This window comes from Molossus molossus, unplaced genomic scaffold (assembly GCF_014108415.1).
Source record: "Molossus molossus isolate mMolMol1 unplaced genomic scaffold, mMolMol1.p scaffold_m16_p_20, whole genome shotgun sequence".
Lineage (NCBI taxonomy): Eukaryota > Metazoa > Chordata > Mammalia > Chiroptera > Molossidae > Molossus > Molossus molossus.
The window spans coordinates 29,330,152-29,345,661 of record NW_023425356.1 but is presented as its reverse complement, the minus strand read 5'-3'; the positions used below and the strand labels follow the sequence as shown (position 1 = coordinate 29,345,661).

Genomic DNA, 15,510 nt, shown 5'->3' with positions numbered 1-15,510 from the left:
CCATACATGACTCATAAGCATATCAGAGTATCATTGAATGACCTCAAGGATGTCATTTCCCAGATCTCTCTGTCCCAGGGAAGCAACTGTTGGTTAGGGACTACAACTATTCAGAGAGAAAGAAATGAATCTTCCTCCTTGTCAACCTTTGCAGGAAGAGTGCTCAGTAGACTTGCCAAAGAACCTTCTAGAACTGTGGAAAAGGAGAACTTTGAGTTTTATTTGGAGGGAAGAACAGGCTGACAGTGGTTTTCTAGGATTTCTAGAATATTTTTCAAATTATTATATTTATCACTCTAAGAAGATTAGTCAGTGCTATGGGAGGCAATGTTTGGTACACAGAAAAGGTCAGAGGCTGGTGACTCACCAGTCACTGTAACTCATTCCTTAATCCTGTTCCTTCCTAGAAGGAGTGGAATGGTATAGGCATTTCCCTTTCTCTAGAAGCTTATGCCAGTAGAAAGCAGGCTAACAACCTTCATGGCTGCCATGTAGGGTAATTTGAGGAATGCTAGGAAGCACCCCTAACCCTACCAAGAATGCTACTCAAAGACCTATGGAGACTACAGGGACATGAGAAGTTCAGGGTCAGTCTAGGGAAGATCTCAGAAGGAGAGAGATCCCTACACATTGGCTCTGGGGTCTGGAAGGATGCTAGGAGCATCAGTGGAACTGACAAGAATTTAGGGAGGAAATCCTCAGATTACAGGTTCCATGGGTATCTCTTCTCAACCTTCAGGCTGCAGTGCTCTGAACTGTATTTGAATCCTGGAGGAGACACTGAGGTGGGAAACTTGGTGAAGACCTTGGATGGGGCAATCTCAGCACCACAGACCAGGTAAGGGCACAGCCAGTGGGCATCTGTCTTCACAGGCCACACTGAACCATGTTCCCAGCTCGCCTCCCTGGGCCTGGTTACTCAGCACATCCATCTGCTCAGGAAGGTGACTGACCGGCATGAACACTCGGTAAAAATACTGGATAAAATCTGGGTCTAGGTCTTAGCTAGAGCCACATCAGTCTAGTTTCCACATATCCACCCTCAACCCCTATAACCTCAGCTCACAACAGGGCTGTCTGGTTGACTGGTTTGCTCAGCCTCCACATTAGACACCTGTCTCTGTGGGCTTCCTCATCTCACCCAACAGGGCTGACCCCAGGGTGTTTTTCCCAGTGCTTTCCCCAGATCAATTTTAGGCTCTGTGATCAGGTCTCCTAGGACATGTTTAAGAGTTTGGGGAAATTTTCATTTTATTTTTGTGGGTTTCTTTTCTTTCCTTTTCACTTATTCAGATAAATGTGCTCATCATGGACTCTAAGCGGCCAAGTAGTCTGGTCTGTTCCTCAGTGACCTTACCCTGTGGGTCTGTCTCATGTTATAAGGACCTCTGGTCAGAGGCCGTGACAAGGATAATAATTGGCTGGGAAGCCAGGATGCTCAGGGGCAGCCCAGGGCCGGCACCATCAAGCAAGTTACTTTGACACATCTTGCCATGATGTCAGGAGAGTAGCAAGTCTTAAGGGGATGTTACCCTCCTATTTAAGAGTAGGAGATGGTTTCATTGTGCAGCCAACTTGAGATTTTGGGGAAAGGACTGTTTTCCACAGGTATGTGGTCCTCCTCAATCTCTGGGTGGGCTCCACATAGTCACAGGGAAGGAAGTGCTGTTTGTCACAGATGATGGAGGTGAGGGTCAGGAAATGATGCTCACACAGGATTCACCTGTTGCTTTTACCTTTGTCTGTACCAGAGGCAATGTTTCATGAGAAATCAACTATTGGCCAACATGAGCCTGAAATTTGGCTAAAGTTTTTGCACAGACTCTGGAGTCAGATAATTCAGGATTTGAATCCAGTTCTTTCTTTCTTTCTTTTTCTTTTTTTTGGCTCTGAGTCATTAGAAAAGTGACTTAGCAGCTCTGTCTCTCAGTCTGCCAAATAGTGACAATTATGCCTGTTTTTTTACTCTTACAAAGATTAATGGAATAATGTGTGGATGTGGAAGCCTCTAGGCAGTTCAATTCATGGGATTTCCTTCCTCTCACCCTGAGTATTCATGGGAATAATGAGTAAAAGGTCTTGACCCAGAGTCAGGGCTTCCAAGTTTGGCCCAGGACCTGCCTTATACCACCACCAGCTCTGCCTCCTTCATAGGGCTGTTATAAAAATCAAGTAAGATAGTGAATGTGAAGGCTTTTGCAAATGGCTTTGTAAGTGCAAGGCATTATCACCAGTGTTATCTTTTGTCATTGGTCTATCAAAGTCTATTCTTTATAGCTAACAGAAGCAGCTTGGTGTGCCAGGTATAATAACTGTAAACCTTGGGTTAGTCACCTTGCCCCTCACATTCTGTATTAGTTTCCTATAGGTACCTTAATAAATTACCACAAGCTTGTTGGCTTAACTGTAGTTTTCTGTAGATATTCTTTATCAAGTCAAGGATAGTTAGACAATCATGAATGAATGTCCAATTTAGTCAAATGCTTTTTATGCATCTATTAATATGGTCATGTGGTTCTTCTTCTTTAGCTTGTTGACAGGATAGACTAGTTGATTTTCAAATGTTGAACCAGGCTTGCATACTTGAGATAAATTCTACTTGACCATAGTGTATAATTATTTTTATATATCAGTGGATTCAATTCTCTGATATTTTGTTCAGAATCTTTAAATCTATGTTTATGAGAGATATTGTTGTGTGGTTTTTTTTATTGTAATGTATTTGTCTGATTCTGGCATTAGAGTGAGTTAGAATATGGAATAGAATGAGTTAGAAAGAATTCCCTCTACTTCTATCTTCTGAAAGAAATTGTAAAGAATTGGTATAATGTCCTCCTTAAATGACTGGTAGAAGTCATCAGTAAGCCCATCCAAAATTGGTGCTTTCTGACTTGGAAGGTTATTAATTATTGATTCAATTTCTTTAATATGTTATATGCCTGTACAGATTGTACATTTTGTCTTGCATGAGTTTTAGCAGATTGTGTCTTTCAAGGAATTGATCTATTTTGCCTAGATTATCAAATTTGCGGACATAAAGGTGTTCATAGTATTTCTTTATTATCATTTGAATGTCCATGGGTTTCATAGTGATGTCTTCTCTTTCATTTCTGATACTAATAATTTGTGTCTTTTGTCTTTTTAAAAATAATTTAGCCCGGCTAGATCTTTATCAATTTTGTTGATCTCTCAAAGATCATTGATTTTCTCAATTAATTTTGTGTTTTCAATTTTATTGCTTTCTGTTCTGATTTTTATTCTTTCTTTTTATTTATTTTTTCTGCTTACTTTGGATTTAATTTGCTCTTCTTTTTGTAGTTTCCGAAAGTGGAAGCTTAAGTTATTGATTTTTAGGTTGTTTCTAATATATGCTTTCAATGCTATAAATCTAGTTCTGCTAGATTCCACAAATTTTGATAATTTGTGTTTTCATTTTCTTCAAATATTTAGAATTTTCTGTTGGGATTTCTTTCTTTGACCTATGTGTCATTTGGAAGTATGTTGTTGCCCGGCCAGTGTGGCTCAGTGGATCATCCCATGGGCTGAGATGTCCTGGTTCAATTCCTGTCAGGGCACATGGCCAGGTTGTGGGCTCAATCCCCAGTAGGGGACATGAAGGAGGCAGCCGATCAATGCTTCTCTTTCACATTGATGTTTCTATCTCTCTCTAAAAAATCAATAAAAATACATTAAAAAAAATAAAAGTAGATAATAGAAGTGTGTTGTTTAATCTCCATATATTTTGGGGTCCCTGGTTATTTTTCTGTTATTGATTTTTAGTTTAATTTCACTGTGGTCTGAGAGCAGACATTGTATAATTTTTATTCTTTTAAACACATTAGTGTGTACTTTATGACCTAGAAGGTGCTCTGTCTTGGTGAATGTTCCTTGTGAACTTGAGAAAAAATGTGTATTCTGCTACTGTTGGATCAGCTAGTCCATAAATGTTCATTATGCCCAGTTGATTGGCGGTGTAGTTGAGTTCCACCATGTCGTTATTAATTTTCTGCCTGTTGGATCTGTCCATTTCTGATTGAGGGGTGTTGAAATCTTGAATTATAATAGAGGATTCATCTATTTCTCCTTACAGTTCTATCAGGTTTTACCTCACATATTTGAAGCTCTGTTGTTAAGCACATACATGCTAAGGATTGTTATGTCTTCTTGGAGAATTGATCCCTTTTTTATTGTGTAATGTCCCTCTTTGTCTCTGATAGCTTACCTTGCTTTGATGTCTGCTCTGTTTGAAATTAGTATAGCTACTTTGCTTTCTTTTGATTAGTCCTAGCATGTTTTTCCTTTCTCCATCCATTCACTTTTTAAAAAAATTTTCACACAAGTATGCTCTTCCATTTATCTTTATTGAGTGGGGTGGAAAGGGAGAGAAACATTGATGTGAGAGAGATACATAAACTGGTTGCCTCCCACATGACCCTGACCAGGGCTGGGGACAGAATTGCAACTGAGGTCCTCGCCCTTGACTGGAATAGAACCCGTGACTCTTTGGCCTGTGGGCTGATGCTCTAACCACTGAAAAAAAACTGGCCAGGACCCACTCATTCACTTAAGAAAAAAACAAACATCATTATTGTTGAATGTATTACAGATCCCCCCCCCCCACTTTTCCCCAGTTGACCCCCTCTTCTCCAATTCCGCCCCTCTCCTACCTTCTCCACACTATTGTTTGTGTCCATTGGTTATGCATGTATGCATAGAAGTTCTTTGGTTTATCTCATCCCACCCTTTCTCCCCCCCCCCCCTTCCCTTTGAGGTTGATCAGTCTAACAACCAATTTGTACTTCTTAATTTCTTCATCTTCTTCACCCATCCCCTCAGCCCCTCCCATTTGCCAAGCAACAAAATGTTCTCTGTATCTATGATTGTTTCTGTTCTGCTTGTTCAATTTGTTTGTAGATTCAGTTGTTGATAGATATGTATTTATTGCCATTTTATTATTCATATTTTTGTTCTCCTTCAAGAAGACCCTTCAACAATTCATATAACACTGGTTTGGTGGTGATAAACTCCTTTAGCTTAGTCTTGTCTGGGGAAGTCTTTATATGTCCATCGATTCTAAATGATGGCTTTGCAGGATAGAGTAATCTTGGGTGTAGGTTGCTGCTTTTCATCACTTTGAATATCTCTTGCCACTTCTTTTCTGGTCTGCAAAGTTTCTTTTGCGAAATCAGTTGACAGTCTTAGGGAAGCTCCTTTGTAGGTAACTAACTGCTTTCCTCCTTCTGCTTTTAAGATTCTCTTTGTAAACTCTGGCATTTTGATGATGATGTGTCTTGGTGTGGACCTCTTAAAGTTCATCTTCTTTGGGACTCTCTGTGCTTCCTGGACTCATATGTTTGTTTCCTTCACCAAGTTAGGGAAGTTTTCTGTCATTATTTTTTCAAATTGGTTTTCAATTTTTTGCTCTCTCTCTTCTCTTTCTGGCACCCCCGTGATGCAAATATTGATATGCTTTAAGTTGTCCCAGAGGCTCCTTACACTATCCTCATTTTTTAAAATTCTTTTTGCTGTTCTAATAGGGTATTTTTTTTGCTTCCTTATATTCCAATTTGATGGTCTGCCTCTTGGCTTCACCTACTCTACTGTTGATTTACTATAAATTATTCTTTATTTCAGTCAGTTCATCCTTCATTTCTAACTGGACCTTTTTTATATTGTTGATGTTCTCACTAAGTTCCTTGAAAGTCTAAGTTCCTTGAGCACCAGTGTTTTGAACTGTGCATGTGAATGATTGCTCATCTCCCTTTTGTTTAGTTATTTCCCTAGACTTTTGTTCTGTTCTTTCACATGGGACATGTTTCTTTGTCTCCTCATTTTGGCTGCTTCCCTGTATTTTTTTCCTGAGTATTAGGTAGAGTTGCTTTGTCTCCTATGCTTAGTAGGGTGGCCTATTGTCATAGGTGTTTTGGAGGGTCTAGTGGCACAGCCTTCCTGATTACCCCAGCTGGGCCCTCAAGGTGCACCCTTAGTGTGGACAATACACCCTTCTGTTGTAATTAAGTCTTGATTGCTGTTGGCACATCAATGGGAGAGATTTACTCAGTCTGATCAGCTGCAAGGACTCAGCTGTGCCCACTGACCACTAGCCTCTGACTCCTTTGGAGGACCAGCAATGTAGGGGCCTAACACACAGAGCAAGACTTACTTCAGTAGGGCTGTGGCACCCACTGAGTCCACTTATTGAGTGTGTCACTTGTGGAGGTGGTTGGGTGGTGGTGCTTCTGAAGCTGTCCACTGGGTGTGCTGGCTCTGGGGCAAGGTCAGCCACTGCCTGTGTTCTACCCGGGGCCAGCAGGCATTAGCTACAAAGTGATCAGCCAATGGCTACTTCTTGTGCTGAGCTTGGAGGTGCCCAGGAAAAGCCAAGTTGTGAACCAAAGCTGGCTGCTTCTAGTGCCAGGCCTGGGGCCACTTAACAAGAGGTATAAGATTTGCTGAGACCAGATATTATTAAACAATGAATGGGTTACCAAGGATATCAAGGAAGAAATTAAAAATTTCCTGGAAACCAATAAAAATGAACACACAACAACACAAGATCTATGGGATGCAGCGAAAGCACTTCTGAGAGGGAAGTTCATAGCACTACAGGCCTACCTCAAGAAACAAAAAAAATCTCTAATAGACTATCTAACCTCACAATTTAAAGAACTAGAGAGCAAACAAAAAGAAAACCCCAGAGCAAGTAGAAGGAAGGAAATAGTAAAGATCAGAGCAGAAATAAACGACATAGAGACCAAAAAAGCAATTCAAAGGATCAATGAAACAAAGAGCCGGTTTTTTGAAAAAATAAACAAGATTGATGGACCCTTAGCTAGACACACCAAGAAACAAAGAGAGAAAACCCAAATACACAAAATCAGAAATGAAAGAGGAGAAGTAACAACCAACACCACGGAAATACAAAAGATCATTAACAACTACTATGAAGAATTATATGGCAACAAATTCGACAATCTAAGCAAAATGGACAAATTTCTAGAAATACATAGTCTCTCAAAACTGGACCAGGAAGAGATAGAAAACTTGAACAGACCAATAACAATAGAAGAAATTGAAGATGCAATCAAGACTCTCCCAGCAAACAAAAGCCCAGGCCCGGATGGCTTCACGGGGGAGTTTTACCGAACATTCAGAGAAGAACTAACACCCATTCTCCTCAAACTATTTCTAAAAATTCAAGAAGAGGGAAGACTTCCAAACTCGTTTTATGAAGCCAGGATAATTCTAATTCCAAAACCAGAAAAAGACACTACAAAGAAAGAAAACCACAGGCCAATATCCCTGATAACATAGATGCCAAAATCCTGAACAAAATACTAGCAAATCGGATCCAGCAGTACACCAAAAAAATTATCCACCATGACCAAGTGGGATTCATCCCAGGGATGGAAGGCTGGTACAATATTCGCAAATCAATAAACATGGTACACCACATAAATAAAATAAAGAATAAAAACCACATGATCATATCAATCGATGCCGAAAAAGCCTTCAACAAAATCCAGCATCCATTTCTGATAAAAACTGCTCAGCAATGTGGGAATAAAGGGATCATATCTAGACATAATAAAGTCCATATATGAAAGACCTACAGCCATCATCATACTCAATGGGCAAAAACTAAAAGCATTTCCCTTAAGAACAGGAACAAGACAGGGATGCCCACCTTCGCCACTCTTATTTAACATAGTACGGTAAGTCTTAACCACAGCAATAAGACAGGAAGAAAAAATAAAAGGGATCCAAATTGGAAAGGAGAAAGTGAAACTCTCATTATTTGCAGATGACATGATACTATACGTAGAAAACCCCAAAGACTCCATCAAAAATTTACTACACTTAATAAATGAATTTGGCAAAGTAGCAGGATACAAAATTAATGTCAAGAAATCGATGGCATTCTTATACACCAATGATGAATTCACAGAAAGAGAAACTAAGAAAACAATCCCATTTACCATTGTGGCAAAAAAATTAAGATACCTAGGAATAAACTTAACCAAAGAAATAAAGGACCTATTCGCAGAAAACTACTGGTCATTGAAAAAAGAAATAGAGGAAGATATAAAAAAGTGGAAGCACATACCCTGTTCATGGATTGGAAGAATTAACATCATTAAAATGTCCATATTACCCAAAGCAATCTATAGATTCAACGCAATCCCCATCAAAATTCCAACGGCATACTCCACAGAATTAGAACAAGTACTTCAAAAGTTTATATGGAACCAAAAAGACCTTGAAAAGCCACAGCAATCTTGAAAAAGAAGAACAAAGTTGGAGGGATCACATTACCAGATTTCAGGTTATGCTACAAAGCCACTGTAATCAAAACAGCCTGGTACTGGCACAAGAACAGGCATATAGACAGAACAGAACAGAGAACCCAGAAATGGACCCAAGACAATATGCTCAATTAATATTTGACAAAGGTGGCAAGAGCATACAGTGGAGTAAGGACAGCCTCTTTAATACATGGTGCTGGGAAAATTGGACAGCTACATGCAGAAAAAAAACTAGACCATCAACTTACACCCTACACAAGAATAAATTCAAAATGGATAAAAGACTTACATGTGCCCCATGAAACCATAAAAATCCTAGAAGAAACTGTAGGCAACAAAATTTCAGACATCATATGCAGCAGAATTTTCACTGATACATCACCTAAGGCAATAGAAACAAAGGAGAAAATGAACACATGGGACTACATCAAACTAAAAAGCTTCTGCACAGCGAACGATACAATCATAAAAACGAAAAGGCTACCCACTGTATGGGAGAGCATCATTGCCAATGATATAGCAGATAAGGGGTTAATTTCCAATATATATAGAGTGCTCATACAACTCCACAAAAGGAAGACAAAGAACCCAATTTAAAAATGGGCATAGGAACTAAATAGACACCTCTCCAAACAGGACATACAAATGGCTAAGAGACATATGAAGACATGCTCATCATCACTAATCATCAAAGAGATGCAAATTAAAACAACAATGAGGTATCACCTCACACCTCTCAGAAAGGCCGCCATCAACAAATCATCAAACAAGTGTTGGCGAGGGCGTGGAGAAAAGGGGACTCTAGTACACTGCTGGTGGGAATGCAGACTGGTGCAGACACTATGGAAAACAATATGGTGTTACCTCAAAAAATTAAAAATTGAATTGCCATTTGACCCAGTGATCCCACTTCTAGGAATATACCCTAAGAAGCCTGAAACATCAATCACAAAGAATATATGTACCCCCATGTTTGTAACAGCACTATTTACAATAGCTAAGATCTGGAAACAGCCCAAGTGTCCATCAGTAGACAAATGGATAAAAAAGCAGTGGTACATATACACAATGGAGTACTATGCAGCTGTAAGAAAGAAAGATCTCTTATCTTTTGAGACTACATGGAACGACCTGGAAAGTATCATCCTAAGTGAAACAAGCCAAACAGAGAAAGACAAGTATCATATGATCTCACTTATTTGTGGAATATAATGAGCATAACAGTCTGAGGAATGGGGTAGTCCCAGAGACATGGAAGTGGGGTACAGACTGACAATCCCCAGAAGAGGGGGTGGTGGGGGAGAGATAAACCACAGAACTTATATGCATGTATGCATGAACAGTGGATGTGGACAACAAAGCTGGGGACAGGGCAGGGAGTGAGGGGAGGGGGAATCAGTGGGGGAAAAAGGAGAAACATATCTAACAAAAATTAATTAATAAAAAAATAAAAGTTGGAGCCCAGAAGGAGTGAGTCCAAGTAAGTCTGTGTATGGGCCCTTTAAGAGGAACTACCTGGGACTCTAGAAGCCTCAGCCTCCCTCAGCTTCAGTTCCTGCCGGTTTTTCCAGCCAGAAGTGATAGGCACTTCTCTTCCTGGCACTGGAACCCTGAACTGGGCGCCTGGTGTGGGACGGGGACCCCTCACTCCTCAGGCAGGACCTTCCCAGCTGAAGTGTCCCTCTTGATTTTACCCACCACATGTGGATGTGGGACCAGCCAGCCTGTTCTTGCACCCCTCCTACCAGTCTCAATGTGGCTTCTTATTTAATTTCATAGTTGTAGGATTTCCCTTCAGCTTGATGTCAGGAAGTTCTGAATGATGGTTGTTCTGTAGTTTAATTATAATTTTAATGCAGTTGTGGGAGGAAGCTATAATGTGTTTACCTATGCCACCATCTTGACCAGAAGTCCCCATTCACTTTTAATCTATATGTGTCTTTACTCTTAAAGTGTGTTTCTTGTTGACGACATATAGTTGAGTCTTCTTTTTAATCCACTCTAACAATCTCTGTCTTTTAATTGATTTATTCCTCCAGGGGTGGGGAACATCTGGCCTGTGGGCCATATAAGGCCCATGAGATCACTACCAGCTAACATCACAGGCCTCACCAAATTAGCCTGACCGATTATAGCAGGCTAATTTTTAAGCTGATAATTTTGTATGGCCCATGAATGATGTTATAAATATCCAAATGACCGTTGGTAGAAAAAAAATGGTTCCCCACACCTGATAGACCACTGACATTCAAAGTGATTAATGATATAGTTGAATTAATATTTATTATGTTTGTTATTATTTTCTATTTGTTACCTTTACTCTTTGTTGCTATTATTGCCTTTCTTTCTTTTTCTGCCTTTAGTGGTTTTAATTGAGCACTTTATATAATTTTCTTCTCTTTTCTTTCTTGTATATTTCATACACTTTCTTTTTTTTTGCTTTTTTAGTGGTTACTTTAGATTTTGCGATATGCATTTACAACTAATTCAAGCTCACGTATTGCTTCATGGGTAGTGTGAATACTTAATAAAAAAATTTAAAAATTTTTAATAAAAAATTTATTTATATAATAAAAAATTCTAATTCCTCCTCTTGTCTCTTATATCATTGCTATTATACATTTCACTTATATACAAGCACATATAAGCACACACACATATATATATACATATATATGATATATACATAAGCACACATAATTGAATACATTATTGCTTTTATTTTAAACAATATGTCATCTGTTTTATCAATTGAAAGTAAAATAAATATACATATATATATATATATATATATATATATATATATTTTTTTTATATGCCCCTAGCGGGAACTGAACCCGGGACTCTCTGGTCCACAGGCTGACGCTCCAACCGCTGAGCCAAACTGGCCAGGGCGAAAGTAAAATAAATAAAAGTTTTTTATTTTACTTTCACTTATTCCTTCTCTGACGCTTTGCATTTGTTTATGTAGATCTAAGTTTCTGGCTTATATTATTTTCTTTCTCCCTAAAAAACTTCTTTTAACATTTCTTGCAAGACAAAACTATTGGCAACAAATTTGCTCAATTTTATTTTACCTAAGAAAGTTTTTATTTCTCTTATTACCCTGATCTCCTTAGGGAGGCCTATTGGAGAGTGAATTTGACCTGTTAAAATGGACTTTAAAAATACTAGCCTGGTCTTCTAAAGTCTCCTTGTGAACACCAGTAACAACATTGTTTCATTCTTATAGTATAACTCATGGAAAAGCACATGGATTTTTTTTTCTGTTAATTCTAGTTCCTCCTCCTCAACAAAAATTTAGATACAAGCTTGAAAATAAAGGCAGTCTCTCCAAATGCACCACAGAACTCACGAAATCCTACCATGTTGTATCCAGCAGGGAAGCTGGGTTTCTGACCACTGATCTGCACTTGCCCACCCATCTCTGTGATTTTGGTATCAGGACCTGACTGTATGTAAAGATGTTCTCTGAAATTATGGAACAAATTCGATATAAAAGGTCCATTAACTCATTAAAGTTCAGTCATCCAAGTTCCACTTTGACTAACTAATCCAAATTTGGGGGTGATCTGACAAAACTTCATCTTTTCTTTGAACTCTAAAATGAGTTACCAGATGGAACTGCTCAGACAACTTGGTGCCCCTTTCCTGGAGACAGCTAAGAAGGGGAGCACATTTCTGCCCACAGCTGGGGTTTGGCTAAGGTGACCACACAGCTCCCTTCCCGGTTCTATTGGTCTAAGCGCCTGACTCGAACTTCTTGGGAACAGCAAAGTGATTTAAGGTCTGAAAGGAGATGAGCAATTCTCAAGATACAAAAAGTCCCGTAAGACAGGAAGCCTGCTGGTTCCTGGTGCATAAACTAGGCAGCAGAGGCAGGGCTGCTTGATAAAATTTGCCTCTGCTCTTTCATTTACAAGAAGCTGCCAGGCTCCTCGCGACAAGCTCCCTCCTTCTCTTCAAGGCTGATGCATCCCAAGGGTCTTCTCTCCTGGAACTTCCTGCTGTTTCTTTCCCTGGCTTTTGAACGGAGCTGCAAGACAGGTGAGTGTTCATGTGTTTGAGGATTTGGGTCCTTTGATTACTTGCCACAGAGTCAGCGAGACCCAAGAATTGAGAGAATACGCAGGGGCTAGTAGCTGGGGTTCAGCTGTCTCTGCCTTAGAGACTGACTGAGTTTCACCTGCCTCTTTCAAAGAGGAAGGGACATTGTGAGTTCCTCTGCCCTGGGTTCCAAGGCACAGCCCCACCGATCCTCATTTTCAAGGGAATCAGGAACTCTGAGCCACAGGCACAGGTCACATTCTAGACAAGTCTCTCAGGTTGACAGGCTCTGGCCGTCTTGGTTGAGTGGTTGGTTTTGCGTAGGTATCCTTCTGGCAAAGACCCCGGCTAAGAGACTGAGATGTGGAGATGGAGCTCTGGGGGAAAATGACTCCCATACCCTTGCCCTGGAAGAAACAAGATCCAACAACAAGGAAGGGCTGTAGTGGGAAGACAGGGTGGAAGTGACAATGTCAAGCATTCTGTTGAGAACAGACAGTGGCTACAGTGTGGTTGTGGCCGGTGGCTACTTTTCTAGAACAGGAGGTTCCAAGGCAGCAAGAGGGGAGAGGCCAGGATTTCTGGAGCCCAGGGCCAGTTACAGTAAATGGGAAATGCAAATGGGGAACCTTCAGGGTCATGGCAGCTTCAGCGTAAAGCCTGTCACACAACAGAGTGTTTGGAGCTGGGCTCTGCTCCTACTGTTGTTGTCTTCTGGAGTTAATCTGATGTTTGTTTGGTAGCGTCAGGGCTATGAAAAAAGGTATTTGAGAAAGAAAAAGCCAGGCAAGAAGTGAACTTTTGGGTTACTTGTTGTTGGGGCGAGAATCTCATATCAACTTAAATGCCTTGGGATGTTGGTGAGCATGTGGGGGCAGCCTGGAACAACAGTGGCAGTTGGGAGGGGAGAAATCCTGACGCTCCAGGTGTTTTGTGCTTGGGGTTTTCAAGACTGTAAATCCATCATGGACTTTTCCAGGAAAGTTCCGGGGATGTGCCAGGGATGTCAGAGGGGCTGCACATGAGATCTATCTTCTTCTAGACTCTCAGATAAAAAAGCCCTTCCTGGCTCCACTTTTCTTCAGAATCAGGCAGACCCATGGCTCTCGCTGCCCAATTTCAGGAGAAGGATAATTGAACTCAAGGTTTAGAAAGCCAAAAGGTATCACTGTAAGCCGTCACAGTTAGAGCCAGGCCTTCCTGGGTACACCTTATTTTTTGACTCCTCCATTTTCAGAATACCTCTTAGTGACTATCGGGAGTGGTGGGGTTGAACAGTGTGATGAACTTTTTCATCTCTGTGCTTGCTTGCCTCCTGGCCCATTGAGTCTCAGGTGCTTTTGACAGCTGTTCTGTTGAAGACTGTGGAAGTCACTGGTTAGCAATAGTCCAGCCTCATAGGGCGTGTCTACCCAATCAGCAGAGGCTCCCTTCCTTGCATTACATCTCTAAAATAAGCACAAAATTTTTTCAGTGTTTTTATTTTTAAATACACACACCCTTTTGTGAAACCCCAATGAAATCCAAATATAAATGTTTTGCATGTGGGGTAGGTCAACCATGACAGACTTACCCAACCAAGATGCCCAGTTCTTATAAAATCAGTACCTTCTCCCCTTTCCATCTCTACTCAGCACATCCTCCGATTCCCGGTCAGAATTGTAAATATAGAAAATTTCACATGTTCCTTCCCTCAACAAAGTGAATTCTCCATTTCCCCAATTGTATTTTTTAAAATAGACTTTATTTAGAGTACTTGTGGGTTCACAGCAAAACTGAGGGGGAGGTACAGAGATTTTCCCCTACCCACACATGTATAGCTTCCCCTTTTATCAGCATCCCCCACCAGAGTGGCACATTTGCTTCAACTGATGAATCTACCCCAATGGTATTTTTTATTTCTTCACATATGTCCTCTCCACCTCCTTTACACACATGCAGGAGAGGTGAAGGACAAGTAAGCGTGTGGGTTCCAGACTTGGTCCAACCATGTGTATATAATAAACTTGGGCCCATTTTATCCCAATATTTAAAATCTGGGCACTTTTATTTCTCAGAAGCTTTAATAATGCTGCCACCATCTCTGTCTCCAGAGCTGGACTAGAAGTCAACACATCAGGGCTATTTGTTTTGTCATAGATTATTAACCTTAGATCATCCCATTCGCCAACTGTGTAATTAGCGCACATGATATGGCAAGAACTGTGAGAGCTTTGGGGGAAAGCAAAATGAACACAGCCTCTGCCCAGAATCTGACCCAGATGTCTGGTACCTGAGAGCTTTCCACAAATATTTGTTGAATAAGTAATGATAATATGTATAGCGTACATCCCAGGCACTGTTCTAAGTGCTTCATGGGTATTAGTCATTTAATTCTCAAGCCAACCCTATTAGATATGTTTTAATTATTGTTACTGTTATAATTTTATAAAAGAAGAAAGAGAGGCACAGAGCAGTTTAACACAGTTTCTCTATGGTCATACAGCCTAACTCCGGAGACCTCAATGAATAAAACTGGATGAGCATATGTTGGGGGGGGGGGGGGATGCTAAATTTTGTATCCTGGTCCCATTGGAAAAGTTAAAATGTGCTATCTATAATTGAAGCCTATGGGTTGATTTTCATTGAAATGAGATGAACCAAAGGATAAGAATGTTCAGCCCCGGCAGGTTTGGCTCACTGATAAGAGCATGGGCCACAGACCAAAGAGTCAAGGGTTCAATTCCTGTCAAGGGCATGTACCTCAGTTGCGGTTTTGTCCCCAGCCCTGGTTGGGGTCATGTGGGAGACAACCAGTCGATGTGTTTCTTTCATATCAATGTTTCTCTCTCTCTCTCTCCTCCTTACCCACTCTATCTGAAGATACATGGGAAAATATCCTTGGGTGAGGATTTAAAAAAAAAGCTTGGGTCTGAAGCCCTCAGGTTTAAAAAAAAATGTATTAAAAGAATCTTCGAAAGATGAGAGAAGTTGATAAAGTCGTAGAATGAAGTAGAGAGCATATAGAAGCATTTGATCTAGAATTTGGAAAGGAGATAGAAATGTCTTTCATCATGTAAGTTTTCAATTTCATGTTTTTGTGAACTAGTTTGTTTATTGAAAGGGTATCACATGTACGTCTATAAAACTTAAACAATACAAAAGGGTATAAAATGGA

General features: G+C 40.3%; 1 protein-coding gene across 3 annotated transcripts in view; it reads left to right on the top strand.

Annotated features, from left to right (window-relative positions):
- The first annotated feature begins 12,067 nt into the window (after positions 1-12,067).
- SLAMF1 (signaling lymphocytic activation molecule family member 1) overlaps positions 12,068-15,510 on the top strand; it is a 43,668-nt gene continuing 40,225 nt past the window's right edge. For all 3 annotated transcript variants that reach the window (XR_004960851.1, XM_036271888.1, XM_036271887.1), the window contains exon 1: positions 12,068-12,353. Coding sequence is in view for 2 of the 3 variants with exons in the window: in XM_036271888.1 (XP_036127781.1) it covers positions 12,278-12,353 (76 nt within the window). In the remaining variant the exon portion in view is untranslated. The remainder of the gene's footprint in view (positions 12,354-15,510) is intronic.